The sequence below is a fragment of the Hyperolius riggenbachi genome, chromosome 6, assembly GCF_040937935.1.
Source record: "Hyperolius riggenbachi isolate aHypRig1 chromosome 6, aHypRig1.pri, whole genome shotgun sequence".
NCBI classification, from domain to species: Eukaryota; Metazoa; Chordata; class Amphibia; order Anura; family Hyperoliidae; genus Hyperolius; species Hyperolius riggenbachi.
In genome coordinates this window covers 139,140,217-139,167,342 of record NC_090651.1, presented here as the reverse complement: position 1 = coordinate 139,167,342, position 27,126 = coordinate 139,140,217, and the positions used below count along the sequence as shown (strand labels likewise).

The 27,126-nt window shown below is 43.0% G+C and overlaps 2 protein-coding genes across 6 annotated transcripts in view; one reads left to right on the top strand and one right to left on the bottom strand.

Moving 5' to 3' along the window:
• Positions 1–20,109, bottom strand: part of SLC30A7 (solute carrier family 30 member 7) — a 57,850-nt gene extending 37,741 nt beyond the window's left edge. For 2 of the 3 annotated variants that reach the window (XR_011022057.1, XM_068239997.1), the window contains exons 1-3: positions 12,534–12,901; positions 9,492–9,593; positions 2,071–2,184 (exon numbers count right to left, since the gene is read on the bottom strand). Coding sequence is in view for 2 of the 3 variants with exons in the window: in XM_068239997.1 (XP_068096098.1) it covers positions 2,071–2,184; positions 9,492–9,593; positions 12,534–12,613 (296 nt within the window). In the remaining variant the exon portion in view is untranslated. Of the gene's footprint in view, positions 1–2,070; positions 2,185–9,491; positions 9,594–12,533; positions 12,902–14,638; positions 14,730–19,979 lie in introns of those variants that run through there. The other variant, XM_068239998.1, reaches the window with a different exon arrangement.
• Positions 12,682–27,126, top strand: part of EXTL2 (exostosin like glycosyltransferase 2) — an 88,344-nt gene continuing 73,899 nt past the window's right edge. For 2 of the 3 annotated variants that reach the window (XR_011022058.1, XM_068239999.1), the window contains exons 1-2: positions 12,682–13,039; positions 26,305–26,335. Coding sequence is in view for 2 of the 3 variants with exons in the window: in XM_068239999.1 (XP_068096100.1) it covers positions 26,331–26,335 (5 nt within the window). In the remaining variant the exon portion in view is untranslated. The remainder of the gene's footprint in view (positions 13,040–26,304; positions 26,336–27,126) is intronic. The other variant, XM_068240000.1, reaches the window with a different exon arrangement.

The window sequence follows — 27,126 nt, the reverse complement described above, 5'->3', positions numbered from 1 at the left end:
CGATTTGAATGAAATAAAAAGCAGCACACGCAGCCGGCACTTTGCCAGCCGCGTGTGCTGCCTGATCGCCGCCGCTCTGCGGCGATTCGCCGCGAGCAGCGGCGAAAGAGGGTCCCCCCAGCCGCCTGAGCCCAGCGTAGCCGGAACAAAAAGTTCCGGCCAGCGCTAAGGGCTGGATCGGAGGCGGCTGACGTCAGGACGTCGGCTGACGTCGATGACGTCACTCCGCTCGTCGCTATGGCGACGATATAAGCAAAACAAGGAAGGCCGCTCATTGCGGCCTTCCTTGTTTATTCTGGGCGCCGGAGGCGATCGGAAGATCGCCTCCGGAGCGCCCTCTAGTGGGCTTTCATGCAGCCAACTTTCAGTTGGCTGCATGAAATAGTTTTTTTTTTATTTAAAAAAAACCCTCCCGCAGCCACCCTGGCGATTTAATCAGAACGCCAGGGTGGTTAAGCGTATCTTGTTTGTGAATAATTATCAATTTCTATTGCTCTTCTACATTAATTTTTTCAGCACATTTTGCACTTTACTCTCACTCTTGACCACCTCACTTTACTAATAAAACCCTCAGTGCTGAACCTGAGGTCAAGTTTTTAAACCCAAAGCGATTTAACCATTAGTTATTAATTGATCTGATCATGGAGGGAAACAGACTATATTGATTTTGAATTGTCTCATGAAATATTTTATGTTATGAAATAAAGCAGTGTGAACATTTTTCAACAGAAGGTGCTGTTGATACGCCATTCATTCTCTAGAAGTTTTTCAAAAAAAATTGCTAAACGGAGCAATTCCCCAAAGCAGAATAGTTTTCTATGGCTGGAAGCACACTAGGCAGTGCAGAAAAATATATGTTTTCTGCACTGTGCATTTTTTTACTATTTTTGTATGTGACTGCGTGTCACATTTGCATATTTTAGGAGTTTTCATTTTTTTATTATTTTCCATAATCAATGGAGTAAATCACAGCATATTTGTTTTTTAAAAACGTATGTAAAAACGCATTCCTCTGCATCTCCACTAAGATACATTTTGAAATTCGTGCAGCAAGTTGTGAGTTTTCAAAAACTCGCAATGTAAAACACACATATATGCATTTTTACATGTGGCTCATAGATTTTCACCAACAGCAAAAATCCTAGTGTTTTCCGCAACGCTAACATTTCTGCCTAGTGTGTTCCTAGCTTGAAAGTGAGACCCGACTCTTTCTTTACCAATTAAAGCATTATTTTACAATTCCTTCCTCCTGGGAAAGGGGATATCAGCTACTGATTGGGATGCAGTTTAATTCTTGGTTGTGGTTTTTCTTTAAGGCTATTGTCACACTGCAGCGTTGCATACCCTGGAAGAACAGGATTGCAATCCAAGAGAGGGAGAAGTCACATTGTGCGTTACACATGCGCTGCACATACAGTTAATGAAAACTATGCTTTACCACAACTGTACATGCGCACATAAACTCGCAACGAACGTGTCAATGCGGACATACCATTACAATGTAACTGCATCGCGCTAGCAGTGTATAGTCCAATGCAATGCACAAAAACGTCCCAGCATGATCACAACATAAATCTGCGTTAAAAAGTTGTGCCATAGGTAGTAAAAGCAGCTTTAGAGGCATGGTGACCTCTTCATTTATTACCGACTTGCAGAGCTAAATCATACAGATGCATTTAATGCCTGAAATGATGGTTACCACTGAAAACCAGAATTAGCTGAATTATTTTTCTAACTATATCTACATCTGTGGCAACAGAATTCATGGTCTTTTATACACAGTTGTTAAAGTAGCATAATAAATGTATTATTAAAAAACATGTTAGATTATTAAATACTGTAATAAATGGATGGTGTCATTACAATTTTATTTAAAGGTCAAAGATAATGAAGATATATGGGCTACAGTAAATTGTTAAACATACTGTACATTAGCTCTACAGAGTGGTAGATCATACGTAGGGTTTCGAGCAAGACTTGTTCAATCTCTACCTTCTTCAATGTACAGAGTCTGTGCACCTTTCTGTATACATACCACAATATGTATTTAAATACACAAACATTTCTTACCCATATGAGAAGGCTTCATTTGTTTTCCACCGTGATATCACAGAAGCAGCTAGGCCAGCTAACAATGCCGTACAATCGAAGAACATATGGAAGGAGTCTGAGATCAACCCTAGGCTGAAAGACACAAATGGAGTTATTACTGAAGTCAAATCTACCTGCAAGTGGTGACTGAATAAAATTGTAGTTGGAAAATAACTGAAATGTTGCATAGGTACTAATGTGGAGTATACCCAACACGCTTTAGATGTGGATATGCTTGTCAGGGTCATTTTATACCAAAATTTGCAAATCGCCATGCATGGTTTTTTTTCGCATTTGTGTTTCTTTCTCAAATGTCATACAAGCTGAAACGCAAAAAAAACGCAGCAGGAGCACAGTCTATCAGCATCGAAACACACTGGTGTATGATGGCTGCTGCAATTCCTATTGTGCTTAGGGAAATTTGGAAAATTGCATTAATCAGATTGGAATGCAGTTAGTGGAAAATAGCCTTAAGAACCAATCAGCCAGGAGTACTTTCTCTGAACAGACACCAAACCAAATTCGACTTGGGTTGTATCTCATTTTCATTGTTAATCAATGCATTGTTGCCTCTTTTTGTTCCATGTATTTGTAAATAATGAGGCAGTTCTGAACTCGCGTAAAGCAAATAGCAGCTACCTCACCTGCTTACAATTGGCCATCCATTATTTTTTTTAATAGATCAGGGAAACAGGATATATCTGATACTGAGCTTCTCCCTGACCTGCTACCTTACTCTATTTGACATGACTTCACATGCACTGCACCTCTGCTGCCCGCTCTGCCAGCTTAACATGAACAGCGAACTGAAAATGTTCTTCTTTGCAGCCCTAGCAACAGTCCTCTACATACTACATTAGGAATACAGTTACAATGGCCTCAAATCACTAAGCAGTTTAGACTAGTCTACTGATGGTTTTTGGTCTACTGATGGTTTGGTCAGTTGCATCAAAGGGGAATTCACTATTACCAAATGTTTTAGACCTGTTTTTAGACCTGGTCTAAACCATATGGTAATTAGGTCGGTAAAGCAGGGGAAATGATCAAAAGATGCAATTCACAAACGAGTAGCTAGGACTGACATCCTTCTACTCTGTTGAGCTCTCCTCTGCATACAATTAAACTGCCTGCATAATTAATTCAAAAGGTTCCATTCTCACATCTAAAATACCTCACATAATTACTTTACCAACAGAAATCAGCTGGTCTAATCTGTCAGAAAAAGTGGGCGTGGTTACTCTGTTTGCCTTTGTGAATTGTGTAATTACTGAATGTTATACCTGGTCTAAAAACAGGTCTAAAACATTACACCAAACCATCAGTAGACTAGAAACCATCTGTAGACTAGTCTAAACTGCTTAGTGAATTGAGGCCATATGAGGCTTTTCAGAAAACCCCTCCTCGCTGCATTGGCTTCACAAGGCCAGAGGATTGGGTACTCATTATCGATACCGATAAACATAACATGCGCTGCCTGCCCAGATTACATCAAGACTGGTTTTACATATAGTGCAGTGTGATTGTCCTGCGGCAGGAGAGCCCGGGGCAAAACAATTGCACAGCACAATTTCCCTGTGCATATTACCCTGCAGCAGAGTGTGCAAACAGGGTAATATGCATAGCTCCACCCCCGAACAGTGACATGCTCCCTGCTGGACAGGAAGTACATTACTGGTTTTTCACCCGATCAGCGAGTGCGTGCCGCACCGCCAACGCAGAAATCTAAATAGTTGTTGCGCTGCCACAGACTCCAATGCCATTGCATGCACAGTCTGCATCGTCGTGACCGCTTCCACCACATAACATAACACACCGGCCAGTCTCATAAATGGTCACTGTGACAAGGAAGCGGCAGAAGAGAAAACCGCGATGCTATACGATACAGTAAGCTTCTGCTGCATCATGTTGCACCGGGGGAAGTGTTGCCAGTCTCATAGAAACTAATGGGCACTGAGAAGGGAGAGTGGCAGGAGAGCATACCGCGATGCTATGGGATGCAGTAAGCTTCCGCTGCATCGGGTTGCACCAGGGAAAGTGTGGCCAGGCTCATAGAAACGAATGGGCACTGCAAAAGGGGGAGTGGCAGGAAAGCATACTGCGTCACAGTAAGTGTGAAAGTAGCCTTAAAAGGTATAATTATCCTGTAATGCTGGATACATATGCCCACAAGACCACATCTTACAGCTCAGAATGCTGCCATGCCCTTCCATATGAGGGTACATGTGACCTGTCACCATGAGGAGTGTGTGAACAGGACCGGACTGTTTTGAAGCATCACCTGACAGGTAAACAGAAGGGTGATCTGTTCCCCATGTGAGAACTGTGGCTGCACAGAAACCCCCCTGCAACGGAACGAACATCCCAGCACCTGCATGGCAGATGCTCCACAGTGGGATCATGTTAAGCAATCTGAAATCTGCATATTACACAAAGAGGAGCTTCTACAGAACTCTGCAAAGAAACTTGTAAAAAAGTTTAATTAACCCTTAAAGGGGTGGGAGAAGAGATTGTGAAATAAGCCCATGATGGACTAGATTACCCGCTTCTGACACACCATCTTCAGGATCCCTCCCGTTCCAGAGCTTTTAAAAGGACAACTGAAATGAGAGGGATATGGAGGCTGCCATATTTATTTCCATCTAAGCAATGCCAGTTGCCAGGCCCTCCTGCTGATCCTCTGCCTCTCTAATACTATTATCCATAGCCCCTGAACAAGCATGCCGCAGATCAGATGTTTCAGACTTTAAGGGCTGGTGCACACCAAAACCCGCTAGCAGATCCGCAAAATGCTAGCAGATTTTTAAACGCTTTTTTTTATTTTTATGAGGCGTTTTGCTAGCGTTTTGCGGATTGCTGCTGCGGTTTTCAGTATAGTAGATTTCATATATTGTTACAGTAAAGCTGTTACTGAACAGCTTCTGTAACAAAAACGCCTGCAAAACCGCTCTGAAGTGCCGTTTTTCAGAGCGGTTTGCGTTTTTCCTATACTTAACATTGAGGCAGAAACGCATCCGCAATCCAAAAAATGCCTCACCCAGGCATTTTTCGTTTCCGCAAAACGCCTCCCGCTCTGGTGTGCACCACCCCATTGAGATACATTGACCAAGCAGATCCGCAGCCGCAAGCGGATCTGAAAACGCCCAAAAAGCCGCCCGGTGTGCACCAGCCCTAAAGGAGGATTAGGACCTGAAATGGGTAACAGGAGGGGACCGAAAAGACAGAGTAGCAGGAGGATGGTAAGTAGTGAATACCGTGTCTAGCACACCATGTTTTTACGCTGAAATTTTAGCACACTTCAGCTGTGCTTTAAAGTAAGGAGCCTGCCATATTTATTTCCAATACCACTGCTGTTTTGTACACCCATATGTTTGTCCCTTAATCTGTACAGAACCACGGTATATGATGGTGCTATATCAATGAATCATAATAATGAGAACCCTGTCCAAACAAAACAAGCGTAACAAGTTTACAATAAAAGCTTTGTGCTGTGACTCCACGCACTGTTTTTTTTAAGGCTTCTACATGACTGGTTATTAAAAGTTCCTTTTACAATGGCAAGGATTAAGGCCAGACCTCCGCTATGACTATATCATAAGAAGGTCACTCACGTACTTCAACAACATTTACAGCTTGTACATTTCATTCCCTTCTTGAACCTAAGTTAATCATTACATACATAGAGCGCCTAATCCCCTGCATGAGTCTATATGAGTACACAGCCCATCACTTATCTCTCATGAGAACTCATTTTGATTATAGTGCTGTATAGTTTTAGTTTTTTTGGGGTTTTTTTTAACTCTATGTCCATTTCTAGTCAGGCAGTACAGTATGTGATCCCATCAAAAGTTTTTACTATAGTCTTTAGAAATTTCATAATGTTTGCCCATTCTTGTGCACAAAGTAGCGAATGGCTAAATCTTGTCAGGAGTATCTTAATCCAGTGACACAACAGGAAGTGAAAATCCTGCTAGTGTTGACACAGGAAGAAGAATGTGAGGCTGCTGTAGTTCGTGTACCCAAAATAGCAGTACAGACAATCATCTTGTGTCTACTTTTGTCATTGAAGCCCAACTCTGACAAAGCATGTATCTAAATTTTAGACAGGACTGGAACTATACTCTGTCCAGGAAGTGGCTTAATCAATGGCCACAAGGACAGCCATGAGAAAGGTTTTTTCTTTATGTAGAGTGGGGAAGAGGAAAGACCTGTTAGGTTTTTATTGCTGTCACTTCCTTTTCCTGATCCATTTTGGGCTCACACATTACATACCCACAGAAAATGTACAAGAGCATCACAAACCTGTCTAGAGTAATTCTACCTTAATCATTCTCCATTTAAAGCAAACGTGAAGCAAAAATAAACTTATGAGATAATAAATTGTAGGTGAAGTACAGCTAAGAGATAGAATACTAGTAGCAAAGTAAAGAGTCTCAAGTTGTTTTCCAGTACAAGAAGATTAGCACAGAAAAGAGTCTCATGCTGTTTACCAGTACAGGAAGAGTTAAACTTCAGTTAACTATGCAAAAGAGCTTCTCTGAGCTATACAACCCAGTGGGTTCAATAAAGTCCTGTTTTCTGACGCACTTAAATAACCAGTTACAGCTTGAGATAAGATTTTACTGCAGGAAAGTTGAAAGGGTCATTTTTTGCCTTGTTTTTCATAGGTTAAAAAAGACTGTGTGCTTTTAAAACTGCAATTGTGACAGTATGATACAATGTTATTAAAGAAAAAAAAAAAAAGCTATAAAACCGAAAATAAAATATGAGACTTTTCTTTGCTACTAATTCATTATCCGTACTATGCATGCAATTCGTTATATCATGTCATTTTTTTTTTCTTCAGATTTGCTTTAAGAAAGCTTTCCCTTTATTGTGTGCAAAGTTTAATAATGCACTCAGATCTGAATTCAAACTGCTTGAAAAAAAACTTGACAATACAGCGGAGAGATGTTAAAGTGCACTCACTAGAAAGCAGATAGCACCAAGCTTTGCTGATAACCAACCGCGTGACAGTGTGAGAATGCACAGGTCACATATAGGAAGGTCTGTCGCTATCTAAGCCAGCAGCTCATTATTCTGTACATTTCCTCAGCAAACAGAAGGCAATCAATAGTCAGAAGCTTGTCCATGCTTCTCTGCCTCATAATGGGTTCAGGTAGCAGCATTAAGTGTCTCAACTGTTATTGTGCTGTGTTCTGTACGGAAATGATATAACTACACAGAAAAGAAGAATCCAGGGACAATATTAGAAGTGGATTCTACTGATAAGAATGGATTTCACAAGAACACCACAGGAATTCAGCTGCTCTCACCAGTGCTGTATGGATGATGAAGAGGCAAGCGCTGTGAAGTCACCAGTGGCATAGCAATAGGGGGTGCAGAGGTTGCAACCACACTGGGGCCCAGTGCTCCTTAGCTACGCCACTGGAAGTCACCTACTCTACACTGTCACCTGGTTCCACCATTTGCAACTGAACTGGGAAATAAAGATATGCACTGACATCACTTGAGCGCAGTCCAAAAAAAAAAAAAAAAAGTTGACTGAAATCTTGTGGATGATTAGCACTGCTTTCCCCAAGATAGGCTTCAGCCAGAACCGCTCATAGACTTTCACTTTACACATGCCAAGCATAGGTGTTTGTAGCTTACATGACCCCCCAGGGTTCATGGGATAATGCCTAGAAGTACAATAACTGTCGCGATCCTATACCACAAACCCACCATACAGTATCAGACAGGTGTTAGATCAGGTAAGTGACCGATTTATCTTACTGGCTTGATCGGGCTGCTAACACTAATAACTTTGTACTGCTCAATGCTGTAAAAAGCGATGGGAAATGTCTCAAATGCCACAGCAAATGAATGGCTTTTCCAGATCAATATACTGATTGCAATATCAATGAAATGTGCCTTTTTTAACAGACGCTTTAGATTCTATATTTTTAAATCTAATCTAATATTATTAAATAGTGCATGCTTTTCTGAAGTCATTTTTGAGAATCACAACTGACAGTATGGCCTGGGACCCACTAGCAGGGATGGCCATTTGCTGGTGATCAGCAAAGCATTGCAACAGTGGAACTCTATTGGGATGATTCCACTTGCAGCATTGTGAAGTATGCAGCATTTTAGGTGCAATCATATGAACATCTACAGAATCAAATTGCGTCCAATCCAGGACTCACAATTAAAATGGCAGGACTTCTGCGATTTGCGATCTTTGAAAAAGCACCATCAGTGGGCCCCAGACCTTAAAGAGGAATTCCCATGAAAAATAACATAATGAACAAAAGTGCTTAATTTTTACAATAATTATGTATAAATGATTTAGTCAGCATTTTCTCATTTTAAAATCTTTCCTCTCCATGATTTACATTCTGACATTTATCACATGGTGACATTTTACTGCTGGCAGGGGATGTCAGTGGAAGTAGCTGCTGCTTGCTATTTTGGCAGTTGGAAACAGCTGTTAACAATGCGACAAGGCTCCCACAGTGTGATGTCAGCACCATGGTCCTGACATCCCACTGTGGGAGGGGTTTCAACAATATCAGCCATGCAGAGCCTCAAGATGATCCGTTTGAGAAAAGGAGAAGATTTCTCCTGGGATAGGGGGTATCAGCTACTGATTGGGATGAAGTTCAATCCTTGGTCACAGTTTCTCTTTATGGCATGTTCTTTTATGGCTGTCACACCACTCTGACGGATCCAGTAATGTTTTCTGCTGCCCCTGGAACCCACAATCCTTGTTGAAAATATTGTTGAACTAATTAAAGGCACAGGGAGAGGCTGACCTTCTGGTGTGTCATTTTCAATTACCTCCCATGTCCGTACTCTAGCTGCCCAATTCCCAGCTATCGCCATGTGTGCTCATGTCCCTCTTGGACATCCCTGTTTAAAGTGGACCTGAACTCTTGTACAGAGCAGAAGGAAAACTGAGAAATACACCCTGTGTGTATTTTCAGAATTTAGCCTGTCTAATTCTCCCTCATCTGTGACTAATCACAACTGTAATTTGATTGTTCAGCTGTGTCAGCTGGCTGACTAGGCAGAGCAGCTAAATTGTAAACACAGGATGTTAATATGGCTGCTTCCATGAAAGCAGGAAGTAGACACTGCAAATTTATTGCAGGATTTGTATCAGCTGTAACAAATAAATGTTTTTCTTTAAAGGTTATTATGATGTTGCTTATCTATTCGAGTAGAGCAGACGTTCAGAGTTCAGGTCCACTTTAAAGTGAACGAGTATGAGCATAATGGGCATGCTTTCTTTAACAAAGAAAAAACCTCCCAACATTTATAAATGAACATTGCCTTGGACAGATTTCATGTTCTGGCGCAGATTAGCACAAATAACTGTAATGAAGTTAAAGATGTAGATTTTATATAATGGCGATTACCTGTTGCTCCATATTCCATAAAAAAGCTCCACAAATGCAAAGGATAAATTCAAGCAGAGAAAGCAGAATAAATTCCTGGACGTAGAATCTGAGAAGATTGACCTGCACATAAACACAATATACACATTAGTAGTACTTGTGATGTGATGAGAACAGTCATATGCATATACATCCAATTCTAGACAACTAAATAAGCAGTCTAGCAAGATCAGCAAAACTTCAGAGATGAGTCAGTGTAACTGCAGGATTATTTCCTGTTAGTTTGGTCCGAAAATACAGTTTTCATCCAATGCTGAGCCCAAGAAACCGGAATGAGGCATGACTCATTCTGCTTACAGAGATTACTACCTCTGCCTATAAATGGTTCATTGAGAAATGCTTTATTTCATCACAACGTAATGTAGGGGGGGAAAAAGAAACACACAAATATGAATTATAAGAAGAACCAGCCGGTCTGAGAGATGCCTTATCTCTAATATGAGCCGATATCTAGATATAAAGGGAAAATGTTCATCTATACAAATAGAGTGCCTCTCCATAACAACTGCACACAATACACAGTACGGCCTAGTGCACACCAGAGCGTTTCGGCTGCGGTTTGCGATCCGCATGCGGGTGCGGATCCGCTTGGGTAATGTATTTCAATGGGCTGGTGCACACCAGAGCAGGAGGCGTTTTGCAGAAACGCATACTCCCGGGCTGCTGCAGATTTTGGATTGCGGAGGTGTTTCTGCCTCAATGTTAAGTATAGGAAAACCGCAAACCGCTCTAAAAAAAAGGGCACTTCAGAGCGGTTTGCCAGGCGTTTTTTGTTACAGTAGCTGTTCAGTAACAGCTTTACTGTAACAATACATAAAATCTACTACACCAAAAACGCTTCACAAAACCGCAAAATGCTAGCTGAAACGCTACAGAAAAAGAAGAAAAAGCGTTTCAAAATCTGCTAGCATTTTGCGGATCTGCTAGCGGGTTTTGGTGTGCACCAGGCCTACCACAGTCAGCAGCATATGTTCACCACAGGTGTTCTTAAATTAATTGTATACAGTTATTGTGAACACAATGGATTTAACGGTATATCACACAAAACAATCATTACGGGGAACAATCAGTGTGTGCATTGGGCTTAAAGAGGAACTGTCGCGAAAATCTTAAAATTTAAAACACATGCAAATAAGAAGTATCTTTCTTCCAGAGTAATATAAACCATACATTACTTCTCTCCTATGTTGCTGGCATTGAAAGTAAGTAGTAGAAATCTGACATTACTGACAGGTTTTGGGTTAGTCCATCTCTACATAGGGGATTCTCAGCATGGCCTTTATTCTTTATAAAGACATTCCCTGAAAAAGATGTATACAAAGATGCTGGCCAGCCTCCTTGCTCGCTGTACACTATTTTGGCAGTTGGACGGAGCAACTGCCATTCACTAAGTGCTTTTAAAAATAAAGAAAACCTTGAGAACCCCCCTATGAGAAGATGGGCTAGTCCAAAATCTGTCAGCAATGGCAGATTTCTACTCCCTACTGTACGCAACAGCAACATAGGAGAAAAAGTAATTTACGGCTCATTTTACTCCGGAAGAAACGAACTTCTTATTTGTATACGGTTTAAATTTTAAGATTTTCGCAACAGCCCTATAATTGCACTTCTATGCATAATAAAATAGTACATAGAGTAACAACTTTGAATGTCCAGAAGTTTGGTAGTATTGCAGAAGTAATGACACAGGCCAGTTAGCACTGTGGTCAAGAATTTGATGCCATGGCACTGGCTCCTAAATGTTCCTGCTAATCTCCTGGATTGCATACAGCTCCAAAGATAATCTGGCACAGCTTCACCAAAATTCACTTTGGCCACACGTCTGCCACTTTGCGAACTGACCAGACAGATCCCATTCTGGCAGTAACATATACGGTACATAGCTTTATTTAAACTGTGGTTGGAACTCTAGACTTGGAGGCCCCCCTGACAGTTTGTAATCAGAATTTTTGTGTTATCTTCAAATCATTGTTAAAGTGTCTACACTGAACCCTTATGAACCCATAATAATAAAGCAGAAGCCAACACTCATCCAGTTAAGATTTTGGCAAGCTTCTTTGACTTCTGTGATAAACCACAGACTATCGTTATGTAGGACTTCTGAGAGCTTTCATCTCAGAATTGTATGGTTTAGAGTGGAAATCTGTGACCAATAAAAAGCTCCCGTATTGATCATGTATGAATGAATACTCCCTTTGCCAGCTTACAAGTAAGCAGTGAAAATATGACTTGCGTAAATGGACAGCGGAAGGCAGATGGGGGCATGCAGCTCTAGGGTATAATGGCCTGGCTAGTGGTAAGCAGATGGGGAACACCACTCTAGGGTAGGATGGCTTGGCTAGTGCTCAGCAGATAGGGCAAACAGCTCTAGGGTATAGTGGCCTGGGTAGTGGTAAGCAGATGGGGCACACAGCTCTAAGGTATAATGGACAGGCAGGTGGTCAACAGATAGCGGCACAGAGCTCTAGGGTATAGTGGCCAGGCTAGTGGTTAGAAGATGGGGGCACACAGCTCTAGGATAAAATGGCAAGGTAAGTGGTAAGCAGATGGGGGCACACATCTCTAGGGTATAATGGCCAGAGTAGTTCTAAGCAGATGGGCCACACAGCTCTAAGGTATACTGGCCAGGCTGGTGGTCAGCGGATGGGGGCACACAGCTCTGGGGTATAAAGGCCAGGCTAGTGGTAAGCAGATGAGGGCACACAGCTCTGCGGGATAATGGCCAGGCTAGTGGTAAGCAGATGAGGGCACACAGCTCTAGGGTATAATGGCCAGGCTAGTGGTAAGCAGATGGGGGCACACAGGTGTAGAGTATAATTGCCAGGCTAGTAGTAAGTAGATGGGGGCACACAGCTCTAGGGTATAATGGCCAGGCTAGTAGTAAGTAGATGGGGGCACACAGCTCTAGGGTATAATGGCCAAGCTTGTAGTAAGCAGATGGAGGCACACAGCTCTAGGAGGACCTTGCAGATCGGTGCCACGTGTACAGGCTGCTTCTCTTACCTGATCCAGCCAGATACTTTCCGGGCGAGGTTGAATCTGGGCGGCTTATATTCATGATCCTTGATAGATAGCGGCAACATCCTGCCACCCGGTGCCCAGAACCCCTGAGTGCTGCAAACTCAGCTGCCTAAGCCCGCCCTCTAATATCTCGCAGTGTGACAGGAGGTGACGCTCTCTGTAGCCCCCGGTGCCCAGATGCTTGCCCAGATGCCCAGCTCTAGCAGCCGCTTCCTCCTTCCGGGCAGACAGCGGGGGATTTGACACACAGGCAGTAGGCGACCAATCACGTCAGTGAACGCAACATTGACTTCCTGGCGAAAATACCGGGGAGCCCAGAGCTGACGGAGCCTTACTAGGGGGCGGGGAGAGAGCTGTGCCAGGATCCATCATGGCCGCGGAGGACACGCCGTGTGACGTCACGTCAGCGCCTCTCTGGCAGATCCGCAGTGAAAAGTAAACTACTACAGTTCAGTGACAGTCCCAAATCAAAGCTCAGCGGTTTCTTTGTAAGTAAATGAAAGGGTCGCCATTCATTTGTAATTGGTGGCTTCTGCGTTTATACTTTTCTCATTTTGTTGATATTTGTACAGCAGGTTCAAGAAAAACGTTTCATCAGCTTATTACATTCTATAAAAGTTCTCATCTAACCACACTACAGAAATTATATTGATAAAAAGTGTAAACCTTTTATGTTCTAATTTAGAAGACATTTCATCCCTGATAAAAAACATTTTTTTTTGTTTCTAATAAAATGGAGGAAATAAGCAAATTGTGAGGTTTCCTTTTGGGTCCCTTAAAGTAGACTTTTTATTATTATTATTATTTAGTATTTATATAGCGCTGGCATCTTCCACAGCTCTGTACAGAGTATATTGTCTTGTCACTAACTGTCCCTCAGAGGCTCACAATCTAATCCGACTTGCGCTGAAAAACCTAACCCCAGTAGAAGGAAAATCCTGAAGCTTCCCCCATACCCCTCGAGCTCGCTGGTCCAGCGCTGGAACCCCTTTCCTTTGTGGCCAAGCTCCTGTTCTTGTTCGAGCTGTAGCATGGAGCTGCTTGTGCATAGCTTTTTTCTCCATGAATGAGTTGCTCTATTCTATGGCGGAGGCGTAGGCTGTAAAGCGCTTATGCAGTGCAGTATTCACTTATTCGTGAATGCAAGTGTGGCCACAAGAAAAAGATCCTACTGACCAGTGGAGGGCTCAAGAAGGATCGAAGAAGCTTCTGGATCATCCAGAGGCTTCCCCTCACTGAGATAGATTAATGTTTGTGTTAAAGGAACCTAAACTGAGAAGGATGTGGATTTCTCCTTTTAAAATAATACCAGTTGCCTGACTCTCCTGCTGATCCTGTGTCTCTAATACTTTTAGCCACAGACCCTCAACAAGCATGCAGATCAGTTGCTCTGAAAGAAGTCAGATTGGATTAGCTGAATGCTTGTTTCAGGTGTGTGATTTAGCCACTACTGCAGCCAAAGGGATCAGTAGGACTGACGAGCAACTGGTATTGTTTAAAGAACAAGCGACACCCATGCTAACCTAGAAATAAAAAACACATATATAAGTAGATAAATACTACTTCTACTTACATAACAGATGTAGTGTGCTATCCATGTAATGATTCCTGTGAATTTTACAAAGGAAAAGCAGAAAATCCTTTTCTAGGCAGTGACCATCTTGCCAAGCTAATGCTGACATCATATCCTCCCTGACTCTTGTTTCCCCCCCTCCCTTCTCTTGCTCATTGTGTATTCATTAGCTGCCTTCCTCCCAGAGTCTTTTTTTTTATTTACACATCCAATCACTGGGTCACCTCAGCCTTGCTTGTAAAAACAAGTGATCAGCTAGGCAGGGAAATAAATGGAAGATGAGGAATATATTATAGATAAAAATAACTCCCAGCATTTAAAAGAACTTCCAGCATTCAACAGCAGAAAAAAGTTTTGAATGCAGGATTAGCATCTTTATCACTTAATACACTCAGACCAGTTACTGTTGAAATTTGATTTTTATGGTGACAATACCACTTTAAAAAGATACATCCATATCCACTTCAGTTAAGGTACCCTTTAAAATCACAGAGTTCTCAGGTTTTATACTTACATGGGGCTTCCTCCAGTCCACGCTGCTCTGTTCCTTGTCGTCTCCCCTTGCTGTAAGTTGTTCTGTTGCATAACACGAGGTTAAAGGGAACCTGAAACGAGAGGTACTGTATATGGAGGCTGCCATATTTATTTCCTTTTAAAGGGAACCTTAACCATGCAAAATAAAAAAGTTTCACTTACCCGCGGCTTCCCCAAGCCCCCTGCAGCCGTCCTGTGCTCTTGCAGCTCCTCGAGTGTCCTCCCGTCCCCGCTGCACGTTTTTGTTTTCGGCGTGGCCAGGGGCCGACTCTCAGAAATGAACGCACAGCGGAGCCCGGAGTACACTCGAGGAGCTGCGAGGGCACAGGACGGCTGCAGGGGGCTTGAGAAGCCCCGGGTAAGTGAAACTTTTTTATTTTGCAGGGTTAAGGTTTCCTTTAAGCAATACCAGTTAACTGACTATCCTCCTGATCCTCTGCCTTTAATACTTTTAGCCATAGACCCTGAGCAAGCATGCAGCAGATCACTAAAGGTAGCCATACACTGGTCGATTTGCCATCATATTCGACCAACTGACAGATCCCTATCTGATCGAATCTGATCAGAGAGGGATCGTATGGCTACCTTTACTGCAAACAGATTGTGAACCGATTTCAGCCTGAAACCGTTCACAATCTGTTGTGGTGGTGGTGGTGCTGCCGCCGCCGCTCCCCCCGCCCGCATACATTACCTGCTCCGCCGGCGCGACTCCAGTCCCCAGGTCACCGCTGCTCCGTCTCCGCTCTGGTCTCCGGCCCCGGCATGCTTTACTTCTTCCTACCCGGCAGGAAGTTTAAACAGTAGAGCGCCCTCTACTGTTTAAACTTCCTGCCGGGCCGGAGGAACTGAAGCATGCCGGAGACCAGCGCGGACACGGAGCAGCGGTGACCGGGCGTAGACGTGCCGGCGGAGCAGGTAATGTCTGCGGCTCTATTGCGTCGGTCGTCGGGCGCTCGAACGCCGCTAGCGATGCGCTCCCTACCCGCGGGCGATCGACGCTAATTTTCCGCACGGAGCGATTGACGGGATCGGACGAAAAGGATCGAAATTCGGCGTGTAGCGCGAACGATTGGCAGCAGATTCGATCCCAGTGATCGAATCTGCTGTCGAAACGGCGGCGAATCGGGCCAGTGTATGGCCACCTTAACTGTCCTAACTAATCTGGTGTTACTGACATTATTATTACATAAAAGAACATGCACACCAGACAAAAGATGCTTTTAAATGCAATGCTTATTATTGAAATAGAAAACTTGTACATAAACCCCGATAAACGGGCAGGATACAAACATATACATATTAGCACAATTTTAACTGAACAATGAGCAATGACACAATGTTACAATATCCTGACAAACACAGAGATGGAGGAAAGTCAGAATTTACCCAACAGCAGCGCTGTTTCGAGGCAATTTGAGCCTCTTGATCACGGGCAATAAAAGTCCAAACAGGCAAACAGCAGATAGGCAACAGATGCGATCATGCAGGGCGGCGTCCTCTTCATGCTGTGTCCAAACTCAGTTTAAATACATGCCATCTAACAGCTCATTGGCCCAAAGCACCGGGGCCGGCCCAGGTGACGCATGCGTACACGCGGCAAATTGCCGCTATACGCATTGACGTCACATCCGCTTCCGCCATGTTCCGTAATGCAAAAGTCATTGCGTACAAACGTACGCATGTGATGCGGAAAAATCAATGCGTCCATGCGGATTTTATGCCATATGGAATTTAGACTCTGCATATATGAACGGAGCAAAGCGGAGCGTTACCCTGGCTACAGAAAACCGCTTCCTGGTGCATTTTAACGGTGCTTTTCCGGGCAAAATCTACAAGAAAACACAGACAAACATATTTAGAACAAGACACTATATATAAATTTTTAAATAGCAACAATGCCATTAAAATATTAAAACTATCCTACTTGACAGTAACCAACAGTCTACAAAACTGACAGGTCTACCTCCTCATTAAGACCAAATGGAGCTTTAGTCCTTAATTTATAGATCCAGAAAAGTTCTCTACTTTTCAATTTCTGCTCCATATCACCACCTCTCCATGGTTTTTTAACTACCTCCACTACTCTAAAGCGTAACTGTGATATACAGTGACCAGCAGTGTAGAAATGGCGCGCCAACGGAGAATCTGCTCTCAGGGTTACCAGCCTTGAAAGGGATGTATCCATGTGGCCACTGTGTGCAGTGTGGTTATGTTGCGAGAGGACCGTATTTCTCGCATCCTAGAACTGGCTCTCGCATATATCTTGATGAGTTTGCTAACTGTTCCTCTATAGGGGTTGTTTATATTATCATATGTCCATGTGGGATGCTCTATGTTGGGCAAACCGGCAGGGACATTCGCACACGTATCTGTGAACACCGCAGCAATATTCGCTGCGGTGACGCAGATTCTCCGTTGGCGCGCCATTTCTACACTGCTGGTCACTGTATATCACAGTTACGCTTTAGAGTAGTGGAGGTAGTTAAAAAACCATGGAGAGGTGGTGATATGGAGCAGAAATTGAAAAGTAGAGAACTTTTCTGGATCTATAAATTAAGGACTAAAGCTCCATTTGGTCTTAATGAGGAGGTAGACCTGTCAGTTTTGTAGACTGTTGGTTACTGTCAAGTAGGATAGTTTTAATATTTTAATGGCATTGTTGCTATTTAAAAATTTATATATAGTGTCGTGTTCTAAATATGTTTGTCTGTGTTTTCTTGTAGATTTTGCCCGGAAAAGCACCGTTAAAATGCACCAGGAAGCGGTTTTCTGTAGCCAGGGTAACGCTCCGCTTTGCTCCGTTCATATATGCAGAGTCTAAATTCCATATGGCATAAAGTCCGCATGGACGCATTGATTTTTCCGCATCACATGCGTACGTTTGTACGCAATGACTTTTGCATTACGGAACATGGCGGAAGCGGATGTGACGTCAATGCGTATAGCGGCAATTTGCCGCGTGTACGCATGCGTCACCTGGGCCGGCCCCGGTGCTTTGGGCCAATGAGCTGTTAGATGGCATGTATTTAAACTGAGTTTGGACACAGCATGAAGAGGACGCCGCCCTGCATGATCGCATCTGTTGCCTATCTGCTGTTTGCCTGTTTGGACTTTTATTGCCCGTGATCAAGAGGCTCAAATTGCCTCGAAACAGCGCTGCTGTTGGGTAAATTCTGACTTTCCTCCATCTCTGTGTTTGTCAGGATATTGTAACATTGTGTCATTGCTCATTGTTCAGTTAATATTGTGCAAATATGTATATGTTTGTATCCTGCCCGTTTATCGGGGTTTATGTACAAGTTTTCTATTTCAATAATAAGCATTGCATTTAAAAGCATCTTTTGTCTGGTGTGCATGTTCTTTTATGTAATATTCATGTATTTTTATAACATTGCACCCTGCGTGATTATGCATTGGTCTATATAGTTTGATGGTCTATTTATATGGGTGTGCAGACCCTAATGTACATATGTTACTGACATTATTGTCAGATCTGACTGGATTAGCTGCATGCTTTTTTCTGGAGTTCTTCAGACACTACGGCAGCCAAATAGATCAGCAGGGCTGCCAGGCAACTGGTATTGTTTAAAAGTGAATAAATATGGCAGCTTCTATATATTTAGCAAAAGCAAAACAGTGTCATTAAGGTTTTTAAATCCAATCTAGAAAGAGTTTTCTCTCTGAATGGCCTCCATTTTTAAAGAAGGATTGTGTTTTAGCTTAGAATGCATATTTGTTTCTAGGCGTGATGTCAAGATAATTAGCCCAATAAATTCCAGCCAAAAAGTTTGAGGATGTTAGCTAGATGATGCCAGGTAAACATGAAAACGCTTACATTTTAATGCTAGCAGTTCTGAAGCTATTACAAGGCTGTGGCAGCTAATATCAGGAAAAATAATAATAAATGGAGGCTCCACCCAAAAAATAAATTTTTTTTTACCGGTATATAGTTTTAAAAAGAGGTAGTTTTTGGCTTACCTCTCTTGAAGATATATGCCAGTCACTTGTCGGACAGTATAAGATGATTGCACAAATTAGTGATAACTCATAATGCGGGTCTTCGCCGCTTCCTCAGGTCAATGGATACAAAGTGCCAAAGACTAGGGCATGAAGAAATGTGCGCCTCTGAAGTCAGGAAGACTTCCATGTGAATGAACAACATTCTCAGCTTGCCCTGCTGTACAGACCCAGCTGGCCACTGCCTAGTATACATTTTCCAGCAAAGTCAGTTTTAGATAAAATGGGGCCATGGACAAACAACAATTTAAGCCTCCACTTCAGATAATATGATTAGATGGTTTATATGATGAGAAAGATTCAAGTACTTTGCCATTGTGTAACACAAATAAATTACTTTTCATGACAGGTCTGCAGTATTGAAGATTAGATAGATAGATACAGGTGCTCCTTACCTATGCTACAGCGATTAAAGGACAACTGTCACAAAAGGGATATGGAGGCTGCCATATTTATTTCCTTTTAAGCAATACAAGTTGCCTGTCTATCCTTCTGATCCTCTGCCTCTAATACTTTTAGCCATCTACACAAGCATGCAGCATATAATGTGTTTCTGAAATTATTGTCAGATCTGACAAGATTAGCTACATGCTTGTTTCTGGTGCTACTAAGACACTATTGCAGCCAAATAGACCAGTGAGGCTGCCAGTCAACTGGTATTGTTTAAAAGGAAATAAATATGGCAGCCTCCATATCCCTCTCGTTACAGCTGTGTTATTAACCTGAAGAGGCGGGTGAAACCCATGAAATGCATTGTTTGTTTTGGGTGTCCAACAAATTACTCTTAAACCTCCATATCGAGCTAAGACTGTTCGTTATTAACTCCAAAATTGGTTGTTTGATACTCATCCTGGGGTGCCTCCTTCTACCCTGTATAGTTTAGTCCACCTTTTAGGACCCATTCACACTACAAAGTAGCAAAACGGTAGCACTCAGTGCTTCAGTTTTTGCATGGGTGATTTTACCACGATTAGCATGGTAAAATCACTGTACACTCCCGCGATTCCTGACGATCGCGGTCTTGTCTAAGCACTGAATCGCGGCAATATGCTGCAGGTAACATGTTTTGCTATTGCCGTTAATCGCAAAAAGCCCTCGATTGGCAGCAATCGCAGCAGTGAGATCATTGTCATAAGGCTATAATTGCGCTAGCGCTTCGGTCATTAGCGGGAATCGCTCGCTAATCGCCGTAGTGTAAATGGGCCCTTAGGCCTCATTCACATTAGGCAACGCAGATGGCCATGCTAGCAATTTGGAGTGATTGTATATAGTTAGAAAAAAACAAAATTTTGTAAAAGTAATACCTTTTAATGGCTAACTGAGTTAAATTATGCAAGCTTTCTGGGATCTAGCACCCTTCTTCAGGCAAATTTCCAGATGTTAGCTGAAGTAAAACACTGATGCAGGTAAATAGTAAACACGTAGATGGCAGTTGTGCTGGTTACTGTTTAGCAGTTAGATGTCAGGTGATTAGCAGGCTGGAGCCAGTGAGTTAGTGCAAGCATCCATGAAATCCAGCAGGTTTCTGAAGATCATGAAGTCAAGTCAATCATGTTACATAAGGTGTCATGAATCCCATTACACAATTTAAACCTTCTGTTAATGTCTGGAACATTTTTATAAATTTGTACTAAGAAATTTTTCTTGATTGTTCATTTTTGAAGTTACCCTTAAAAGAAACATCCAAGCTCCTTAAAAAAATGTGATCTACTTACCCGGGGCTTTCTCCAGCCCCTGGCAGAGCTCCAGTGTCCCGGGATCCCCTCTGTTTCAGATGCCGGCCTCGCCAGGTCAGCATCTACTGCGCCTGCATGAGCCCTGCTAGTGATCACATTCACGTGGTTTGGAGTGTTCTGCACAGGCACAGAAGTACTGCGCCTGCGCAGAACACTCCAGATGACATCAGCGCGACCGCGAGTGGCTCTTGCGCATGCACAGTAGATGCCGACCTGGCAAGGTCGATATCTGAAACGGTGGGGATCCCGGAACATCAGAGCTGCGACAAGGGACATAGTGGCTGCCAGGGCCTGGAGGAAGCCCCGGGTAAGTAGATCTCATTTTTTTTTTAGGAGCTCGGATGCTTCCTAATAAGTACTTTCAGATCTTGCATGCTGTGTTCTGGTTCACAGAAGGGTTGGGCCACTGGTGTGTCCATTTTACCCTCTTTGATCTTAAAGCAGTGATGGTTCATTCTTGTGCGAAGTTTTTGTCCTGTTTCTCCTATATGGATTCCTCTTGAGGGGCATTTCATGCAGAGTATCATGCATACTAATGTATATGAGGGATTTTTCTAGCGATTTGGTGTAAAGTAGCCTATGGAATTTCATTGTTCATGTGCTTTTCAAAACACTGGAAAGTACTGGCTAACAGATTAACCCCCTTGGCGGTATGAAAAATACCGCCAGGGGGCAGCGCAGCAGTTTTTTTTTTATATTTTTTTTTTTAAATCATGTAGCGAGCCCAGGGCTCAGCGGCATCCCCCCAGCCCCGCCGATCGCCTCCGGCGATAGGCGATCAGGAAATCCCGTTCAAAGAACGGGATTTCCTGGAGGGCTTCCCCCGTCGCTATGGCGACGGGGCGGGATGACGTCACCGACGTCAGCGACGTCGGGACGTCATTGGGAGACCCGATCCACCCCTTGTCGCTGCCTGGCACTGATTGGCCAGGCAGCGCAGGGGTCTGGGGGGGGCGCGCGCCGCACCGGATAGCGGCGATCGGGCGTGCGGCGGCGGTGATCGGGGTGCTGGCGCAGCTAGCAAAGTGCTAGCTGCGTCCAGCAAAAAAAAAATTATGAAAATCGGCCCAGCAGGGCCTGAGCGGCACCCTCCGGCGGTTTACCCCGTGTCACACACGGGGTTACCGCTAAGGAGGTTAAAAGTGCTCTACGTGTAACATAGGAATATAAAGAGGAACTCCATTGAAAATAATGTAATAAAAAAAAGTGCTTCATTTTTGAAATAATTATGTATAAATGATTTAGTCAGTGTTTTCCCATTGTAAAGTCTTTCATCTCCCTTATTTACATTCTGACATTTACCACATGGTGACATTTTTATTGCTGGAAAGTGATGTCAGTGGAAGAAGATGCTGCTGCTTTCTTTTTTGGCAGTTGGACCCAGCTGTAAACAGCTGTTATTTCCCACAATCCAATGAGGTTCACAGACAAGAAACTGTCAGGACCATGGTCCTGACATCACGCTGTGGGAGGGGTTTCACCACAATATCAGCCATACAGAGTCCCCTGATGATCCGTTTGAGAAAAGGGAAAGATGTCTCATGGGAAAGTGGGTATCGGCTACTGATTTGGATGAAGTTCAATTCTTGGTCACGGTTTCTCTTTAAGCTCTCTGGCCCATATGCGATTTTTTTCAAGTGGTGTTTTCAAATCACCAGCAAATAAAAAAAATACTTAAAATAGTTTTGCTAGTACTTTTTCACCTACTTTTTGGTACATTTTCGACTACAAAGCACTGCAAAGTAATTCTTAATAAGTGATGAAAATGTATCTCCTAGGAGAAAATTCAGGAGAAAATGTTAATTGCATATACCGTATACGTGCGCTAAATGATCACAAGGTGGCACTGTGTACTTTGAAGTGACTGCTTAGTGCAGGGGTAGGGAACCTATGGCTCAGGAGCCAGATGTGGCTCTTTTGATGGCTACATCTGGCTCACAGACAAATCAGTAGGGGTTGATTCACTAAGCTACACTGCTCAAGCAGCGCAGCTTAGTGTGGCAGCGCAAGTAAAATTTTCAAAGTTGTGCAGGCTACTGCTGTAGCATGCACTACTTACTCATGCTCCCACCAAAACTAACACCCGCTCCAATTGTCCCACCCTGGATCCTGTCAGGTCAAGTGACTTTGTAGGATGAGATCCCTGCACTTTGATTGACCCAATAGGCTGCCTGTCACTTGACGAGCAGCCTATTGGGCCAAAGTGCGTGGATCTCGTCCTACAGAGTGAATCAACCCCCCCAGGTCAGCTAGCTAATTGTACAAGCTGTTAGTCTGTATTTCTCCTGTCTGGCTCTCAGGGAAATTGCTGATGTTGCTGAAACCCAAGAGAAGCTAAAGACGTGTCTGACACTTCCATTGCCCGGAGGATTAACTGTATACACATCACCATGGCAACAGGGACGTGAGCCCTCTGCTGTGCATGCGCACTGTGCCACTTTGAAACATATTGTATGGCTCTCATGGAATTACGTTTTAAAATATGTGGCGTTAATGGCTCTCTCAGCCAAAAAGGTTCCTGGCCCCTGGCTTAGTGTGATGTGCTATTCTGTTACTGTACTCCACTTCATACTTTAGGGCCCGTTTCCACTAGTGCAGAATAAGCATTGTTTCACCACATCCGAGCCAGATGGGGAAACGCTGCCTATTTCGTCAATAGGCTTGCCATCCGAATCGCATACCGGTGTGATTCCGAGGACATGCTGCAGTTTATCACAGCATGCATCCGAATCCCTAGAGCCGTATATGGCAAGGCTATAGCAATTCAGTTGTGGCTTTGCAGCAGCACAGGTTCTACGTCCGAGTGGAAATAGGCCTGTAGTAGATTTTGGTTCAGTTCTCTAGCTTACTGTGTTAGGGCCCGTTTCCACTTGAGCCGCACGCATCTGCGAGACGCGCAGCCTCACTTCCGGGTCTGCGGATACGCTGACGAATCCCATCAGCCGTGCCATGCACGGCTATGGGATTCACACAAATTCGGATGGAAATGCACGGGCAGAATCACTGACGCAAGCGATTCGGCTGGCTGTCCCATTATTCTCTATGGCAGAGTTTCCCCGTGCGATTTGCCTGCGGGGAAACTCTGCGGATGCGGAGCGAAAACTGCTCAAGTGGAAACAGTCCCTTACTGTTATCCCATGTTCCTTTTTCCCAATCCCCCACGTTCCCCAATCCCGCCCCCAGCACTTATATTTTTTCTGGTGTGCTGCGTGGGACGTGGTTTATCTGAGAAAAGAATCGGCGGCAGGGATCTGGAGTCTCTGTACCTCCTCGCTCTAGAGGGATGAGGTGACCTGGCATCAGTGGGATCTTAACTTACCCGTGCTAGCTATGGTGTTACTTACAAAATTGAAATTAGCTCTACTTAAAAGTATAAGCGTTTGCACAAATCTTTAAATGTGCATTTGCTATTAAATCACATAGCTGATAGACTCCAATAGTATCACTCACACACATTTTTTGCAAGGGCATCTGCAATGCTGTAGTGTACAGTAGAAGCATTAGATGTTCAGCTGTAATCAGTAATCTTCATGCTGGCAAACTGCATGCTTTGTCCATAAGGAGTGCATGAGGAATTGGCCCTCTAGTGGTCATTTGCGATAATGTTCCTCCTACCTGCACAGGCAATTCATATACTGTAATCAAGAATAGCTTTTCCAACACTTTTCTGCATTCACACTTGTCTCTGCAAATAACGCGTGCACATTAATTATCTGACACTATGTGCATTTGTGTGTGGTACATACAGGGGGTGATCAATCGTGTCCACTAATGGATGAAAACCCGCCAACCAATCTGATCAGATTGAGGGGATCATTCAGAAAACGGATCCCTAAACAGAGTACCCAAAAACCCTAGCAAAATCCTGTGTCTTGTTTGTGTATGGTGAGAGGAGAGCACCACAAACTTCAAGAAGACAGCTTTGCAGAACAGTGCCTAGTTGTGCAAAAATAACTAGCAAGGGGTAGTTTACCACAGAGGACCTAATATGTAAGGTCCAGCCTAATCCGAAGTTCTATTATAAGGTCGTGGATGAGTACAAAGACCACAAGAGGCACAACGATCGATGGGCTGCAAAAGTTTAGGAGGCTACAAACCTATTATTTCAAAGCACAACTCTTTCAAGCTTCTTTGCAAGCAGAATGCATTTTTATAGACCAATCAGGTTAACACCGCTTACGTAAATAGCAAATTGCAATCACTGTACAAATGGCTTGCTTAAAAAACTCTGGAAATCGTTATGAAAAAAGTAGCAAAAATCACTACACTTTCTCTCTCTGCCACTTAGTACTCTCTTTCTTTCTTTCTTTTTCTATTAATTTCAGTCCGCTCTCATTCTGCCATCTTGTACGCTTAGCTTTTCTTTCTGCATCCTTGTACTTTTTCTTTCTTTCTCCACCATCTTATACTGTCTTTTTACATTTCTTTGAGCTCTTTCTTCCTCTGTCTACTTGCTTTGTTTTTCTCCCTCTACCTCCTCCTGCCCTCTCTTTCTCTCTGTCACCTTAAACCCACCTCTCGTTCTATCCCTGCCAGTATGCGTCTTTCTGCCATCTGCTCTCCCTTGCTTTACCTGCACCTACCATACTTAAAGAGAACCGTAACCAAGAATTGAACTTCATCCCAATCAGTAGCTGATACCCTCTTTCCCATGAGAAATCTATTTTCTCAAACGGATCATCAGGGGGCTCTGTATGGCTGATTTTGTTGTGAAACCCCTCCCACAGTGTGATGTCAGCTCCTCACAGCACTGAGGTCCTGACATCACACCGTGGGAGCCTTGTTGCATTGTGGGAAATAACAGCTGCTTCCAACAGCCAAAAATGCAAGAAGCATCTCCTTTCAGTGACATAACTTGCCAGCAGTAAAAATGTCACCATGTGATAAATGGCAGAATGTAAATCAGGGAGAGGAAAGATTTTACAATGGGCAAACACTGACTAAATAGTTTATTCATTATTATTGTAAAAATTAAGCACTTTTTTTATTACATTATTTTCACTGGAGTTCCTCTTTAAAGTGTACCCAAGTCGAAGCTTGGGTACAAAATCACATACTTGCCTAAGAAGAGGAAAAACTCAGGATCCAAATGAAGCTTCTCACAGCGCCATCCGGTCCCTGTTTCTGAACCCAAATTTTGTCTAAAGCTGGACTTATCTGTTTGCTGTCTTTATCTGTCTCCCTCTCCACCCTTGTAAAAACTATTCTTCATTTATGTCTAGTGAATCAGCCCTTCCCCAAACCCCAAAATACTTACATGTGAAGTTAAGCAAAAAAACCTTCTTCGCAGAGAATCTCCAAATACTGCAGCAAAACCATCTAACTTGTGCTAAAACATCTCAGCAGTGGATTGATCTGCTTTGCCACAACCTGTAGTTACAAAGCAAACCCTTAAAAATATTCAAGTCACACCACAAAAGGGCACTCTATGATTTCTAATGAATACCATTTCATTATCCTGCTGATGAGATTCATAGATAGCTTCATATATTCATTAACTTTAATGTATATTTTAAGGATATGTAAACATTATGCATATTATTGATTACATTTAAATAGAAAAATTGTGATAACCTGTTGAACCTGCAAAACAAAAAAGAGAGACACTCCATGTATGAAAAATCAGATTGGTCACTGAAAATTAGTTTCAGTGAGCAATCTGATTTATTCATACATAGGGAGTCTCTCTTTTTTGTTTTGCTAATGAAATTGTCTATGGATCGTAGAACCCATTTGGTGTCCCCTTTTATGATGAAATAGTTGGGAACCAGACCAAGCTACACTTCTTATCCTTTTGAAATCCTGTTTGAACCTGATGATACAATTTAATTTTAATTTTTTTTTTTTTTTGTGGCTAATTACATTACATTGTTTTTCTTGTTTTTCCATGCAGTGTTCTGATGAGGTTCCGAAGAAGATATGAGGTAAAAGTGAAGATGGATTAAATTGGTTTATGTCTAATAGCCAAATAGTTTTTAAGAATAATATTGTACAGTGTACCTGAACTAAGGATGTTTTTTTTATCTTAAAAAGAGAGTTTCGTAAATTGGCCTCAAACACCATTTCATCTGGATTCAATCATTAATTCTTTATTGCACAATCAATTATCAAGTTACAAGTAGGCTCCTTTTAGGAACCAATACACAGATGGCTATTTAAAAACTGTTTCTGCGAATAATTCAGTATGTAGTTAAAACCAAGGAGCCTTCCCACATATCCCCCAGATGTTCAATCTAGGCTTGTGTGCATGGAGTCTGTCAAAAGGACTCTTATGCTCCATGCACACAACCCTTGTCTGCCTAACTGTCACTCAACAGCACACCACCATACACACAGCAGCTGCTTTCCCCCTTATGGGGATAAGTCCTTTTGTTGATTAGCAAATAAGCTGCAGCAAAAGCATAAGCCGGCTAAGCACTAGCACAGTTCCACAAAACTTCACAGGCAGATAGAAAGCAACAAGAAGCAAAAATAGGAAGCGTCACCAGTTATGCATCATTCCTCCAATATTATCAGTATACTTGCGCCAGCCTGTTGAGCGTGTCAGTCCCTCACTTGCTCCATGTGTCCTCTCGCATCCAGGTATCTATTGCTGCCCTTTTAAGGATGCTGGGCTCACCACACATGCTCCCCTCGGCAGTGCCCGTTTCAGCTATGGTCACCTCCGGTATTGGCATGCAGCGCAAACGCGCTCATGGTGTCCTTCACATGTACC